Source organism: Platalea leucorodia (genome assembly GCF_965183815.1).
Source record: "Platalea leucorodia genome assembly, chromosome: 1".
NCBI lineage: Eukaryota > Metazoa > Chordata > Aves > Pelecaniformes > Threskiornithidae > Platalea > Platalea leucorodia.
Window position 1 is genome coordinate 40,488,276 of NC_138823.1, and position 16,519 is coordinate 40,504,794.

General features: G+C 39.7%; 1 protein-coding gene across 1 annotated transcript in view; it reads left to right on the forward strand.

Moving 5' to 3' along the window:
- The window catches only part of ASPH (aspartate beta-hydroxylase), a 100,733-nt gene extending 85,123 nt beyond the window's left edge, over positions 1-15,610 (forward strand). The window contains exons 11-14 of the mRNA XM_082321476.1: positions 3,216-3,351; positions 4,214-4,305; positions 9,019-9,152; positions 14,914-15,610. Of these exons, the coding sequence (XP_082177602.1) occupies positions 3,216-3,351; positions 4,214-4,305; positions 9,019-9,152; positions 14,914-15,064 (513 nt within the window). The 3' untranslated portion in view covers positions 15,065-15,610. The remainder of the gene's footprint in view (positions 1-3,215; positions 3,352-4,213; positions 4,306-9,018; positions 9,153-14,913) is intronic.
- The last annotated feature ends 909 nt before the right edge of the window (positions 15,611-16,519 follow it).

The window sequence follows — 16,519 nt, forward strand, 5'->3', positions numbered from 1 at the left end:
CCAATAATGTACTACAGTGAATAGCTGACTGATTAAAGTAGATCTTGCATTGTCAGTTTCCTCTGATGGCTTAGATTTTATTAATTAAAAGTTTAAAGTGCAGCATGAAAAGCACAGAAAGAGAATGAAAGTACTGGCAACAGCACATATCCATAATGTTTTCTGTAGAGTGACAGCTAGGGCTTAATGGTTTAGCTAATAATAGTGAAACATTCACATTTAATGGAGAAATTAAATTGAAATATGCATTTAATGTGTGGCTGGATCCTTTAAGGGAAGCCTAGTGTTGAAAAGAGCAGAGATGATGCATACACATGCTGATGTTCAAGCTCTCTGAGTGACTGAATGGGTGCAAGAAATCTATTTTGAAAGGTTTAAAATATTGCCCCTTACTTGGAGGTCCTCAGCGTTCCCCAGCAGAGACACGGTAACTGGTCGTGAATACTCTCCTATTCTCTTTCAGTAACAAAGTGAAATAGATTGAAGTCTTCACCATGATTTTATTTTATAGTCCAATGGATTAAAATGGACATGTGGTCAGTAGTTATGCCTCACATGAGGGGTACTAACCTCTTAATCTCTGCCTGTGTCATTTATGACCACGCATTTGAAAGGGTTTGACAGCATAGAGTAAGGATTCTTTTAATATAATAGTCACACATAAAAATAAACTGATATTAAGAAATCCCTATTTAAATATAGTAACGTCTTTGCCAATAAAATCTACACTATTGCCAGATGTAAAGCAACTGTAAACTTCCATTATTGTTAGGAACTGTATTTAAAAAGCCATACGGAGGTTTATGGGAATCAGCTGCTAGGAAACAAGTACATATGCTCCCAATGCTGTTCGCCACCTGATTCTTCACTTGAAATCAGGATATTGCACGAAATATAAAATGAATTTGTTGCTCTAACCTAAGGCTTGAATCCCTACATATTATGGAGCATAAGCATATTTAACTTTTTTCTGTAGATACTACCTCTTGAATCAAGAGCCTTAAGTCCAAGTGCTGGACTTAGTCATTATGTTTTAATGGTGTTATGCATTCTTACCATTCAAGGTATGCCTAAGAGTCTGTAAAATCAGGGAGATCAAGGCTGAGCTGTGTTTGAACTCCTTCAACTCTCCACTTCCTTTCTACTTAGGAGTTGCCTATTACTCATAGTAAAGCACTGTCAGCGTCTTCCATAGGAGTATAGACACACTGTTGATTTCAGTGCAAGTTATATCTAAAACCATTGAGGAGCTAGTTCAAAATCAATCATATGTATTTAAATCACTTCATATCCAACATGTTAGGGAAGGAGTCTTAAAAGGCAAGGACAAGCACGCACCTTTGGAGGTTAACTTTCAGCCTGTGCCACTTGTGAAGGATTAGAGGTGAGAAAGCAGCTGTTGCCTGCAACTCCTTGGAGCACCAGTGCTCTTCATGCATCATCTTGTCTGCATGGGTGAATGCTCCCTCTTACCTTTTTTCAGACAAGGGAGTAGGAGGAGTTTGAGGAAACAGAGAAGTACTTGTAATATCTTTTAAAGTTTTCCAGTTTTGTTGATCTGTGTCAATTTAATTTGAGGCCTGTGTAAATGTAAGTTATTGTTTTCTTTCTCTTCTCCAGCCAGTACAAAATCAGGTACTCACGCTGGTATTTCCTTTTGTAGATATGGTAGTGCTGAATCAGTACCAGCACTGTTCCTGTATTCATCTCTGATCAGGTGGAAATTTTCAGTCTTGTTTTGTACTCTGCATTTTGGAGAAGTCAGTTTTCCAAAGATACTCTAAGAAACATTTCTGCTTAATGTTAACTGTTAAACGGGTGTTATGGAAACCCATCAGTGGATGAGAATAAGGTGAATGCACCAGAAAAAATGATAAGTGCTCTTCCCCTTTACTGATGGATGAGAGGGAAAACAATTTGCTAGGAAGAAGAAGGGAGTACTGTAATAACAGAAGTGCAATCCTAATTTTCATAGGTCTTAGCCTACCTGAAAATGTTCTAGTGGGAGAAAGTCACTGTATTATAGAGAGCATGTTCTAGCCATGGCTTGCTGAGCCTTTCATGGTATATCAACTTACAGCCTATTTTGTGTGATCAGCTTGTCTTTTAATTGAAAAAACTCAAGTGGAAAATGCAACTGTTTAATTTAAATGGGGAAGGCTAATAACCATATTGAGTTTTAAGGCTAAAAAGGGGCAGTTATATCACCTAGTCTCACAGACTTTTGAGTTTTACTCAGCTTTACACATCATATAAAGAGGCAGTGTGGGAACACACCTTAGCCTATTTTCAGTATGAAATTGATTGAAAATGTCTTACCGAAATGCTTTGTTCAACAGCACAAAGTAAAAATGAAAACTATTCACCAAAAATAAGGTTTAGCGAGTAAAGTAAGTAGCTGGGAAATGGAAGTCACTTTTATCCAAGTCCATTGTTACGCTGTGGGTTTTTCATTTATATTGCTGTAACAGTAAAATGACTTATTGGTAGAATAAAAGGTTTTCTGATCTATCTGATTTTTACAAATATAATGTCCTAAGGCAGCAGAGAACAGAATTTTTAATTCTACAATCTTGTGGTTTTGGTATGTATGAAGTACAAGCAGCTTACACATTTTTAATGGTTGTGTTCATAAATCATCACCTGGCATTTCAAATCGTATTTGATCTTTTTCAGTAGCATCAGCATGTGCAAGTGAATCTTTGCAAACCTTTTTGAGGGTTTAAATCATAACTGTCAACTTAAGTGGCCTGTTTACATTTGTACTCTTTGAACCATGATGTTCTGCCAGCGCCTGGAGTTCCAGGTTGTGCGAGTGGTTTTGTAGTCGCAGGAGTGCTTCCAGGTAACATGCGCTGTCTTTGAGAAGATTAATACTATTCCTAGCCAGCAATACAAAATGATCTGTTAAAGAGCCCTTAGGCTAATCAAAAAGAAAGTCAAAGTGAGGCCTAGCCTGCAGAGAGGCTGGGGATTATTGAAATTTTATGATCCCAATGTAATTGAATCTGAGGAATGCTGTGAAAGTTGTTTTTCCTGCCTTAACATGTCAGAAGGGAATTGAATGCAAAGAAACTTTATAATGATGATGAACACTTTTTTAGTGCTTTTAAATTAAAAAAAAAAAAAAAGTTAACAATGGCAGGGAAAAATAAAAACAGTACTAAAGCCAAACACAGTAAGTTCTCAGTGTGGTAACATGGCTCTCTAAACAGTCCTTAGAAAAGAACTGGAAGCTCATTCGGGATGAGGGGCTTGCTGTGATGGATAAAAAAAGAAGCCTCTTCCTGCCTGAAGATGAGAATCTACGAGAAAAAGGAGACTGGAGCCAGTTTACCTTATGGCAACAAGGTAAAACATTTGGTATTTCTTCTCCTTCTCCAATTTCACTTTCTCAGATTAATATAGTGTCATAAGGAGTAGCAACACAGTTTTTTCCAGAACTGATTTTGTAATTACTGAATCTGTAGAAGAAGGGAGCTAATAAAATAGTGTCTAGGACCCCTGCAACAGTGAACAAGGGCTCTTTATTCTAAACCATGGTGTCCCCAAGCACTTCTAAGAACTCCTTGAGGGTAACACTCCTCTCCTGGCAAGGCTGCCAACATTTTGCACGGTAATGCATAGTACAGATCAGCCTGAGGGAAGACAGAAACGTGGGAGAAGGCACATCCTCAATACTGTGTTGTCAGCTAGGTGAGATCTATCATTCAGAAATGGTATGAGCAAAAGAATATGAGCTTTAATAAGCCTGCTGCCCTGTCCCTGAGCTCTGCAGTGGGAGGCCCAACTCTTGGAATTACCTTAAATTCTTATAAGACTCTGCATGTGAAAGAGTACTGTAAAATAAAATATTAAAAGCAGCTTGTATCAAAATATAATCAGGTGCTGAAATGGTGTGATGTTGGTGACATTTTTAATCTTTTTTTTTTTTCTATGAAGCCTCATTAATGATTATACTTTTAGAATCATATTGTAAAAATAGTAGAAAGCCTGCTCTTCACAAATAATTTAAAAGCAAAGATGTTGCAGACTGCTCTGATATTACAATGTGTTAATACATCTGTTTCATAATCTGTAAAATGGGAATAGTAATATTTACCTCTCTTTCAGTGTCAGCTCTTTGACAGCTTTGTTGATCTTCTGCAAGGCAGAAAACAAGGAAATGTTTGTTCATTGATCTTACCAATGCTCTATCCATTATTTTCACCAGGAAGAAAAAATGAGAATGCTTGTAAAAGTGTTCCGAAGACATGCGCTTTATTGGAAAGATTCCCAGAAGCTACTGGCTGCAGAAGAGGGCAGGTACCTGGCAAATTTCTTCATTTTTGCAAATTCCTAATGTTGGGAGCAGGTGATTTTGAGGAACATGCATAGAGGGATGCATAACCTTGGTATATTTAATGATGCCTCAAGCACACAATGAAGTTAACAGTAAAAATACAGCCAATTTTAGTCCTCAGCAAATACAAGGTGAAATATGTTAGCTGAAGCCTTTCTATAGCCAACCCTGCTTTGAGCAGGAGGTTGGATTAGGTCCTTTCTAACCTGATTTTTTTTCCTGGTCTGAACCTAACTTTACAAGACATTCAGTGAGACAGATTCTCACTATGATAAACTTCACCCATCTACCCCAGCCTGGCTGCGTTAGACAGAAGGAGAATCGCCTCATGGAAGCCAAACAACAGTACTGCTGTCACATACTTCTTTCCTAAAGGTAAAGGAAGGAAATTTTACATCCATGAACTGTGGCCTTGGGTACCAAGAAAGTTGGTTTCAAGTGCCTGGTCTACACCGACTACTGAGCTACAAATTAACCTCATTCAGTCATGCAGTAGACTTACATGGTATGGATCAATACATACGCAGCTGAATGAATGGCCCAACACAGATATCATGTGATTCTGTAAGACAGAATTTTTCATTTTTTTTTTTCAAGTTACTATATTTTATTTGTAATGACTACATGAGAATGACCTTCATGTTATAAAATTTAGGATGCAGAAGTTGGAAAACACAGTGCTAACACAACCCTAATTCAGAGCCTTGAGAATAGGTGTTCAGCTTTTTCACCAGACTCTTGCTTTTGATGTGCAGAAGCACACTAGATGGCTACTGTTGTGGGAATGAACAAGGCTATTGTTTCATTGATTTGTTCAAAGGCTGGTTGTAGTGAATATAACTGATGAAAGAGGTCATCACGCTCAGTGTGGCTAACAGCAAGAAAACTGCTTTGTGTGGCATCCATAGCCAAAATGGATCTATCCCAGAGAGCAAATTCTCTTTGAGAGCTACTATTTTGTTCATCATTTTTTTGGCACCCCACATGTTATCACCGAGGTATAGTTTGCAGAAACATTGTGTATTCACAGTTATATCTGTAGTCATGTGTTTTGAACATATAAAATGTAAAATGATCTGGAAAATAGTGCTTTAGAAGTCTTAAGTTTTAGATGCAATATTAGAGGATGCTTAGGACAATTTTGGTCTTATGCTAGCCATGCCTCAGATTCTTACTGGTAAATTAAATTTCATATATCACCTAATCTCTATTCATGTACTGAAATACTTGGAAGCAATGGGAACACAATCTGGAAATTAGGAATTCTGTGGTAGATAGACCATTTGGATGCTTTGGGCACCTCATGTGTTGACAAAGACAAAACAAATGTAAAATAATCAACTACCTGCTCAGTGCTGCTGAGAGACTGTGTAGAACAATAGCAAGTGATCATATTATTTAAAGGTATATCATTCTTCTTAAAAATAGCAGTAAACTAAAAGTAGCACAGGTGGTTTTCATTCTGGGCATTTCTTAACTCTTTGGAGTTTTGCATTACAACCATAGTATAACTCATCGGTAGTTCAGGATTATTGGTATATAGTACTTGAGTACAGCACATACATATAATTCACAGACTGATCTATCTAGATATATCTAGACTGATCTGCATGGACAGATAACATATATGACAGTAATCATTCCACAGTGCTGGTATATTAGCATTAAAGAAATTGTTTCTCTGTGATATTAGTAACTATCCTGCATAGCCAGTTATTGGCGTTGCATTGTGGTCTGACAGGGCAATCAAGTTAACGCATCTTGGTGTAGCAGAGGTGGTGGGTTGGAGCATCTGTGTTGGAGCTTATCACTTGTTGTCATAAGAAACTGCTGGTAAGCTGAAACTGCAGATGGTGGGAACAGCTAAGGCATTAGACACACACTGTCTTCTGCTGATTTTGTTACAGCTGGAGAGCAAGCAATACCTTAAACCCTAAGATTTATCAAAGTTATCCTATCCCAGCCTGATGTACAGATATCTCAGTTGAAAAGACACTTCTCACCACTGTCATGCGTTATTCACACTTCTTGTTCATTGCACTGCTGTAGAATCACAGAAGGGTTGAGGCTGGAAGGGACGTCTGGAGATAACCTAGTCCAACCCCTTACTCAAAGCATGATGAACTAGAGCAGGTTGCTCAGGACTGTGTCCAGTCAGGTTTTGAATGCCTCTGAGGATAGAGACTCTACATCCTCTCTGGGCAACCTGTTCCAGTGTACAGTAAAAAAATTTTTTTTCTTATGGTTAAATGGAATTTCCTGTATTTCAATCTGTGTCCATTGCCTCTTTGCCTTTCACTGGATACTGTTGAGAAAAGCCTGCCTCCGTCTTCTTCACTCCTCCCATCAGGTATTTATATATATTCCCCTGAGCCTTCTCTTCTGCAGACTGAGCAGTCCCAGCTCTCTCAGCTTCCCCTTGTATGTTAGATGCTCCAGTCCCTTAATCACCTTTATAGCCCTTCAGTAGACTTGCTCCAGTATGTCCATATCTCTCTCATAGTAGGTAGCACAGAACTGAACCCAACACTCGAGATGTCTCACCAACTCTGAGTAGAGGAGAAGAGCCATCTCCCTCAACCTGCTGCCAAGGCTAATGCAGCCCTGGAGGCTGTTAGTCTTCTTTGCTGTAAGGGCACATGGCTGGCTCATGTTCAAGTTGTTGTCTATGAGGACCCTGTGGTCTTTTTCTGGAAAGTTTCTTTCCAGACGGTTGTCCACCAGCTTGTATTGATACATGGCTTATTCCTCGCCACTGTTGAACTTTGCACTTCTCTTTGTTCAACATCGTAAGATTCCTGTTTGCTCCTTTCTCCAGCCTGCCAAGGTCACTATAAATGGCAGAAAAAAATATGTAGTGTGCAGCCATTCCTCTACAATTTTCTATCATCTGCAAATTTGTTGAGGGGGATGCACTCTGTACCATCATCTAAGTTATTTGTGAAGCTCTTAAACAGTGTTGGACCCAGTATTGAGCCCTGGGGTACACCTCTGATGAGTGGCCTCCAGCTGGACTTTGTGCCTCTGATCACAACTCTTTGAGCCTGACTGAACTGCCAGTTTTCAATCCACCTCACTGTCAACTTACCTAGTTTCTACTTCATCAGTTTGTCAATGAGGATGTTCATGGCAACAGTGTTGAAAGTCTTACTAAAGTTGAGATAAACAGTATCCACTAATATCCCCTCATTCACCAAGCTGGACATCTCACCAAAGAAAGCTGGTTAAGTACCATTTCCCCTTCATAAATCCATGCTGACTGCTCCCAGTCACCTTCTTTTCCTTCATGTGTTTGGAAATGGTTTCCAGGATTATTTGCTCCATCACCTTCCCAGGGATTGAGGTGAGGCTGACTAGCCTATAGCCTATATATATATTTAATCCTCAGATCCTCCTCCTTGCCCTTCCTGAAGATAGGAACAACATTTGCTTTCTGCCAGTCCTCAGGGATTTCTGCTGGTTGCCATGGCCTTTCAAAGATTATTGAGTGTGGATTCACAACATCGTCCAGCTCCTTCAGCACTCATGAGTGGATCCCATCAGGACCCATGGACCAGTTTGTTGAGTTTGTTTAAATGTTCTCTAACCTCGCTCTCCTTCACTGAGGGTAAGTCATCTTTGCTGCAGTCTTTTCCACTGGTCTCAGGTACCTGGGATTCCTGAAGGTCAGTTGTAGCAGTAAAGGCTGAGGCAAAGAAGGCATGTAGTGCCTCAGCCTTTTCCATATGCTTTGTCATCAGATATCCTGCCACATTTAGCATCAGGGCCATGTTTTCCCTAGACTTCCTTTTACTGCTAATGTATTTGTAGAAAGGAACCTTTCTTGTTGCCCTTCACTTCCATCTCCAGATTCAATACCAGGAGAGCTTTGACTTTCCTAACCTCATCCCTGCATGCTCAGAGTGTCTCTACAGTCTTCCTGGGTGGCCTGACCCTGCTTCCACCTCTTGTGTGCATCCTTTTTGTGTTTCAATTTTGTCTGGGTCTCCATGCTTCCTGCACATGGGGATGAACCATTCTTGAGCTTGGACGAGGTGATCCTTGAAAACCAGCCAGCCGTCCTAGACCCCTCTCCTCCCCAGCGCTGTATCTCATGACATTTTTTTCCCAGCAGATCCCTGAATAAGCCAAAGGCTGCTCTCCTGAAGCTGTGGGTAGTAATCCTGCTTTTTGCCTTTCTCCCTCCCCTCGTGATCCTGAGCTCTGCCATCCCATGGTTGCTCCAGCCAAGGCTGACAATGACCCTTACAACCCAGATGTCATCTGAGAGTGGCCAGTCAGTCTGGCTAACACAGGCCTTGTGTCTCCTGTGGTCCATCCTTTTAAACCATAAGAGTGTCTGTAAGTCTTTCCATAAGAAAGAAGGTATTCTCCTGATGGTAGATAGGAGATAATGATTTTCAGGTTGAAATATGAATACTGATTGTTTTAAACAAAATGAAAAATATGCACTTTTACACAGGCACACACCTGGATGCACACACACCCCACAAGACATGTTTTTTGTAGTGCTGAATGCCTTTAGACGTGAGAAAGCACAATTGTTGCTGAGACTAACAAAAGGTGACATTGCACTTTTGGCCCATCATCAAGGATGAGACATAATGAAGTCCTGAACTCCTAGCAGTATGTTGTGAAGATGAACGTGTTGAAGGCCTGCCTCTCTCTTCTTGCAGATCAAATATTCTATCATGCACCCAGGGACTCATGTCTGGCCCCACACAGGGCCCACCAATTGTCGGCTGAGGATGCATTTGGGCTTGGTGATACCTAAGGAAGGCTGCAGAATTCGGTGTGCCCAAGACAACAGGTATGGTTTGGGGTTTTTTGGAGTTTTTTCTACCTTCTTCAAGGCTGAAAAGGGGGCAGGACTGCATGTGATAAAAGAAAAAAAAAAAAAAAAAAAGAAAAAGAAAAAAAAAAGGTGTTTTACTGATCAGAAGGCGTAATATATTTCATTAAACAGGCAATTTACACCCTAACTCTTGGTACAAACATATAAATATCATTTGTCAAACAATGCCAGAAGAATCTTGGGAGACAAAGCTGTTGTTCTCTGCTATAGCATGGAAATAACAGTGAAATTAGTCCATGAAGTCTCTCTGTGTTTACTTTTATAACATCAGTCTAATGTACTTGCCAACAGAGTACCTCTATTTGTTTTGAATTTTTTTTTTTTTTTGCTTAGAATTCTTTGCTTATTCAGCAAAAGCTGAGACTAAGCTATACCTCCCTTTTCACCACTGTAGCAGAATACTCCTGTATTACTGCAGAAGCCTCCTTCCTAGCTAGTATTATTTGTTATAATTCAGTTAAAAATATTCCAATTGAAATTAATTTGAAGATTAACACACCTATGAAGTGTTTGACCCAATCAGTTACACAGGTAGCAAATTTCTTTAAAGCGCATTTTAAGTGAGAATTCTTACCCCTTAGGGAAAAATTATGCTGATTTGAAGACCAGTTTTGTCTCTGTTTGCTCGGTGCAAAAAACAAATAAAATGCAAAAGTTATACATTTACAGTCAGGGCATATACTCCCCTGGGAAATATGAGCAAATGTGATAGGTTTTTGCATTATATTATTAAACACAGAAAAATATAGTATTAACTATATTGCTTTTTGCTTACAGACTTAATTTTCTGACACTTATGTGAAATTCTAATGATGCTTAATATCTATATGTATATTTTTTGAAGATTCTGTGTCTTGTCTGCAGCATCTGAGTGCAACAAGCATTAATTTTTAATTCTTTTCATGGTAATAATGTACAGATATATTTGATATTGATGAATGAAATGCCCCTCCTGTCTGCATGACTGCAGTATGTATCAAAGATATTTTTCAGAACATTTGAAAACAACTACCACAAGAAATGTTTAGAATTTTTGAGGATAGAAGTATCCCACAGTTAATAACAAAAAATGTTGTCACTATAGACTCCTGCCAACATATAGTTTATTTAATAATCTGTCACAGTCAATGTTACAATCTACACTACCTACATCTATGTAGTGATGGACGTTTGCTTCCAGCATTCCTATCCAACATCCAAAATAAGTTTGATTGATAGACATTTGGATGGAGGGAGAGGTAGCTAACGGGCTTAGAGGACTACTATGGAAATGTGGAGTCTTTTCACTTTAGGACAGTATTGTGAATTCAGATTGGTGGTGACTGAATGGCATTACCGTTAGGTAGCTCTTTAGTGGCCTGCGTGACCAAAGTGGTGGTTTTCATCTGCTGCCAAGAGAGCAGGTGTCCACAGCTCACCGCCCTTTATTATGGCTGGCACCCTTCTGTGTCTTAACCCGAACAGAAGGGATAGCAGTGTGGAAAATGAACTTAATGACCTGCTCCTTGGTAGCAACACTCAAAGTCAGGAGCGGAGAAACGCCTGTTGCTGCTTGTGTGCTGCAGACCGAGCACTCCAGTGTCCCGGCGCCTGAACCTGGCTCAGTCTTATGCATCAGACTCCCTCATTTGAAATGTAAAACGTTCAAGAGCTGGCTACAGCCTGTGCTGGAATGTGTTAAATTTAGTTACTTTTGGCAAGAGCTCTACATTCAGAATCAAAGGCAGGATTTTCCCTGAAAACATTGAAAGTGTGTCTACTGATGGCAATGAAAAGGGTGGTTTGGTTTTTTTTTTTGTTTGTTTGTTTTTTTACATCCCTTCCCCCATGAAAGGGCAGGTGGGTGAACTACTGTGGAAGGGAATGGTGCCAGGAAGAAATCCTACCTTGGGCACTGTCAGTTCCTCCCCTCCTGGTGGTTCAGAGCAGCAGTAAACTGGTGGTTTCAAACAGGAGAGCTGGCTCAAATATGAAGGTTAGCATAGGTCAGGCCTTTTCTGGCCTTCTGTCCCTCTGGTGTGTGTGTGAGACAGAGACCAGAAACAATGAGAATTTTGTGCTTGGTTACCTCTGTGCCACCCAGTGTGGGTCGTTAGAGGGGTAGTGCAACTCAGCATTTAATCCAACTCAGCACTTGGACAGGCAGGTCGGCTCTGTCTAGTACTGTGTTTTACTCCTTCACTTGCAGAAGTCTTTTTGCAGCTGCTAGGAGCTGGTACACCTCATTGTATTCAGTACAGCTATAGCAATTTTAAGTCATGGGGCCATTTTGAGGTCCCAACTCTGTAAAGTGTAGGGTACAATGCACAAAAATGGCAGGTAAATGATATCTAGTTACCAAAATCAAACATCTCTGTCAGACAAGGTAATCGTGTTTTGAAATGAAGGTGCAGAATTACAGCCTTATTGCAGAAGCCAGTCCAAGATCTCACCTGTAACAGGTGACACTAGAGCTGTGCAGGTGACATAGAAATTAGCCCAAAGTGGCTCAGCACCAGAGCAGAATATCATCATCCCTATGGTCCCACAGTGAAGTGTTTCTCACACCATGAAGGCTTCTAGAAAATATTTATTGGCATGCTAATGGTGGGGTTTGTAATCTATTCAAAAGGGGCTAATAGTTCTGTCAACTTTATGACTTTTTCTTTGTTGTGTAAAACAGCCCATCCCATTATGATGCAAATGATAGATCCTGGGTTTTAACCTCTGAAGCTACTTCATCTGGGTGCTTGGATTTTTTATTGTCCTTAACTGAGCTGTACTTTCAGGCTATTTAGGGCAGGATTTTTCAGGCTTGGTTTAATTTAAAAAAAAAAAAAAGGCAAAAAACCAACCCCCCAAACCCAACACCCCCCCCCCCAAACAACAAAAAAAGCCCAAACAAAATACCCCCCAAACAAAAACAACAAAAAAACCCCACCACACCCCCCCAAAAAACCCCAAAGTCGGCTTGATTATAATACCAATGTAACTTTAGTGCAGTAGCAGAGGCTCAGGGTCTGTATGACATAAAACATTTTTGTTATCAGATAACTGATGTGATAGCAGAAAAAACACATGATCATAGGTGAAACCTGCAAAAGGCTCATTATCTGGGCCTTCAAGGCAGATGCATGTGAGCAAGCCAGTGTGAATTTTTTACTATGTTATGCTTTCTGGTTTATCTACTCTTGCTTAAAATATGTTTAGGTGATCATTTCAGTTGAAATGATCCAATTTCAATTTCCATTTCTCTTCAGAACATTGCAGCACAACCCCATAAATTTTGATGGCTAATTTTTGCTTTTGTTGAATTAAAAATTAAAATGCCGAAATGACTTGGGAGTCTAAATCTCATTTTCACCCTGTTTTAAAAAAAAAAAAAAAAAAAAGTTTTCTATGTGAATGAACACAGTTGAATGAGCTAAGCAATGCATTTCTATCTTTGATGGCAAGATCTTTTATTTCTTTACCATCACTATTATTCACAGTTCCTAATTCCCTTTAAGGGCATCCATCCTCATGGACTGCTTCAGCTCCTAAGGGATCCTGTTAGAAAACTTGATTATGTGGTCATTGTAGAGTGGCTTTCGGAGGTAACATTTCTTTGACCAATATTGCCTGGACTGACTGTTATTCATCCAGTCTCACCTGAAGGGGTATAATTGGGTCCATGCTTTCGTCCTGCTGCAAAGCAAAATAAATGTGCTTTGCTCATGCCACTGCCTGACTTTACAATAGGCAAATCATGTAACACATAATCAGCTGCTGTGTCTAAATGCAGTAGGTAAGATTGAGATCTGAGGGGCAGCGAGAAATGACTAGCACAGTGGCTTTTTGACATGTTCTGACATTATAACTAATGGTCACTGATCAGCTGCTGATTTTTTGCAGTATCAAGACTGCATTTAACCAGGTGTTTAACCTCTATTCAAAATTACGAATCCAGACCTCAGCAGGCTGGAGAAGGGTGCCAGCTGAAACTTCTTGAAGTTCAACAAAGCAAATGCAAAGCCCTGCAAATGGTAACAGATCAACACCTTGCAACAGTGCAGACTGGGTGATGACTGCATAGAAGGCAGCTTTGAAGAAAAGGACTTAGAGGTCCTAGGGGACAAGTTGAACATGAGTCATAATGTGCTCTTGTCTTGATGGAGGCTATCTGTGTACTGGACTGTGTTAGTAAGTGCATAGGAAGCAGTTTGAGGGGAGCAATTTTTTCCCTCTCTTCTGCACTCAAGACACTGCCTCTGGAGTACTGTGTCCAGTTTGGGGCTCTTCAGTACGCAAAAGTCATTGATAAACTAGAGGGACTCCAGTGGAGGATGAAAAAGATGATTAGGAGACTGCAGCATGCAACACACGGAGAGGCTCAGAGAGCTGGTCTGGAGTCTGAAAAAGAGATGGCTAAAGGGGAGCCTAGTTAAGGCTAGTTACTGTCTTCAACTACTAATGGGGGACTGTGTAGAAGACAGTGCCAGACTCTTTTTGGAGGTAATAGAATGAGAAGTAATGGACACAAGCGATAGTGAAGGAAATTCCATCTAGATAGAAGGAAATTTGCACAATGAGGTTAGTGAAATACTGGAAGAGATGGAGGAATACTCCTGGTTGTAGACACTCAAAAATCCAGTAGTTGCAAACCTGAGATACTTCATCTAACCTCACAGTTGGATGTAACTTTGCAGTAACTCTTGTTTTGAGCAGAGGCATGGACCAGATGCCCTTCCAAGGTTTCTTCCAACCTAAAGTATTCTGTGATTCTATCTGTCATAAAATTGACAGGAACACCGATTCTTCTGACAATTAATATCTCCCTTCTACATTGCCTCTTGCCATTGTTTTTAAATCTGGTAATTTTGTTAATTTTTCAGATGATTAAGGTACTCAAAGACAAGCCACTTTGAATAAATTATATGCATCCCTTTTTGGGCCTAACAAAGGTACAGACCTTGGAAAAGTACCACTGTTAAAACTTGGCTCTTCCATGCTGTAATGAACACTTACCCAGGGTACTTACTTCAGTGAGCTGCTCTGCCTAAGCAGTACTTGGCAAGCAGAGGGACTTTAAGTTACATGGTTTCATCCTTCCAGTTCAGCTTTAATTGTATAGTTAAGCCAGTGTACACTATGGCATTGCAACTTTCCTCTGAAGAAAAATCTTTAGACTCTGTGCTTTGAATGGATTTATGGGACAAGACTGTTAACATCCCTGAAATTTTAAGCATGATCAGGGCCTAATTCTGTTGTTCTGATTTTTAGAAAAAGCAGCTTGATTTAATGTAATTTATTTTCAAACCATATGACCATATTGCTGGTCATTCCCTCCATTTCCATTAGTCATTATGGATTTGTCTGATTAGAAAAGCAGAGAAGTTGATTACTACACTAGCGTTATACCTGTGAGCCTGATCAATGCTCCCTGCTTATGGGACTCAACTCATTAAAAGTATATAACAAAAATTGAAAATGTCTGAATGTCTATGTGGGCACATGTGGGCATAACTATGCGGAGTGAGAGGAAACAATCCCTCAGAAACATGAAGGTCCATTAGGCCAATCTTTCTGTAGTTTATTTCAATTAAAATTCTAATATTCCAATCTCTTTATATTAGGTACTGAAATCTTGACTGTGGAATACATACTGTAAAAAACCATCTTCAGAGCTGATATATATCTTGCCTGCTCCACGGCACTTCAAATATTACACTAAATCATGTTCTTTTTGGTGTTTCAGAACCTGGGAAGAAGGGAAAGTTCTGATTTTTGATGACTCTTTCGAACATGAAGTATGGCAGGATGCTGAAACTTACCGCCTGATATTCATTGTGGATGTGTGGCACCCTGAGCTAACAGCACAAGAGAGACGCACCCTTCCTGCTATTTAAGGGGTTCCTTCCGATGTGCGGAGCAGAGGAGCTTTAATCCCTTTGGAGTATGCAGATAGGATTAATTTATCCAGCATACGAAGAATACAAGTATTGTAAGGGTTAGAAGAGATAAGGACAACATTCTGCAATCACAGAGGACTTGATTTAAAAAAAGGAAAAAAAGAAGGAAAAAAAAAAAAGCCATGTTTTGTTTCATACTGATACAGCACTGATATGTATTGTTTTTCTGGCTGCAAGTTTGAAAATACAAATATTGTCAGCCGAAGAGCAATAGGTCTGGATTTTCAAACTGAGGAATGTGCAGATGTTTTTGCCATGCCTGTTTTATGGGTACAAAACCAGTCAATACCATCTTCAGGCACAAGATTTGTGATTCTACATCTGGGAAATACTTTCTAAACTTTTATCTGGGAAGCAACGTGTCAGATATTTACAAACATATGCACACAACCAACTTTGAAAATCAGTATGCAGTTGTAATGTTAGCTGCTTTAGGCATAGAACATGTCCCTATGTTATCAACTGTAGATAATGTGAATGGGTGATGTGTGTTTTGTATTTTTTTCTACCTGAGTAACTGTATTTTTCTAGCATAATTATGAACAAATCTTCTTTAATCAACCACTATTTTTTAAAAAAAACAGTATATATATAAGTGCATCTCTAGCTATCAGCAGAAGGAAAACACTATATATTAACAGATTTCATTTTTGCCAAGGGTGGCCTTCTCTTGCCTTCCTGGAAATGCAAACAGAAACTTGCATAATCAGCTGCTTAGTGAAGCTTTGTTCTTCTAAAACAACATCGTTTTCTTAGTTAGCAGGCAACCTTCAGTTTGATAATGTGATTTTTGGAAGATGTTGAGCAAATGTGACATCTGTAAGCTCGGATCTTAAAGTGCTTGACAGTCCTTAGGATTATGTGATGAACTGCTGTTTCTCCTATCGTTACAAAAGCTTGTGTTGTGATATCCATTTTCTACCCAGCAAGAGTCCGGGGCATCTCCTTCCAGGGACTCCTTCTAGGCTGCCCTTGGGTGGTCATTCAACAGAAAAAAATATATGAAGAATTTCTTGTGCTTTGGGCAGAAGGACAAGGTCTAACTTGGTTTCCTGCCAGAATGCAGAGCAGACAAAGAGCTTCAGGTTATTAACTTGTATTAACTTCTGCTGCCAGCATCCTACTGAGGGCTAGAATGCTCCTTTAATTGACCTAACGGTGTTTTCCTTGTCTTGAAATGTATGGCATAAGGTTGAAGTAGTCTTAGCCCAGTACTGTTTACAGTATGCTCTGTATTTGCCATGCAGAATTTACTATATGGTATAAAGGCCTATTTTCAAGAAAGGAAACTGTTGGATATTTAAGCAGTTCACTGGTCTTTTGGGTGTGTACTGTTTAATGGGAGATGGAGGGTGCCGGACCCTCCACTGTTAACTTCTAAGAACACTAACA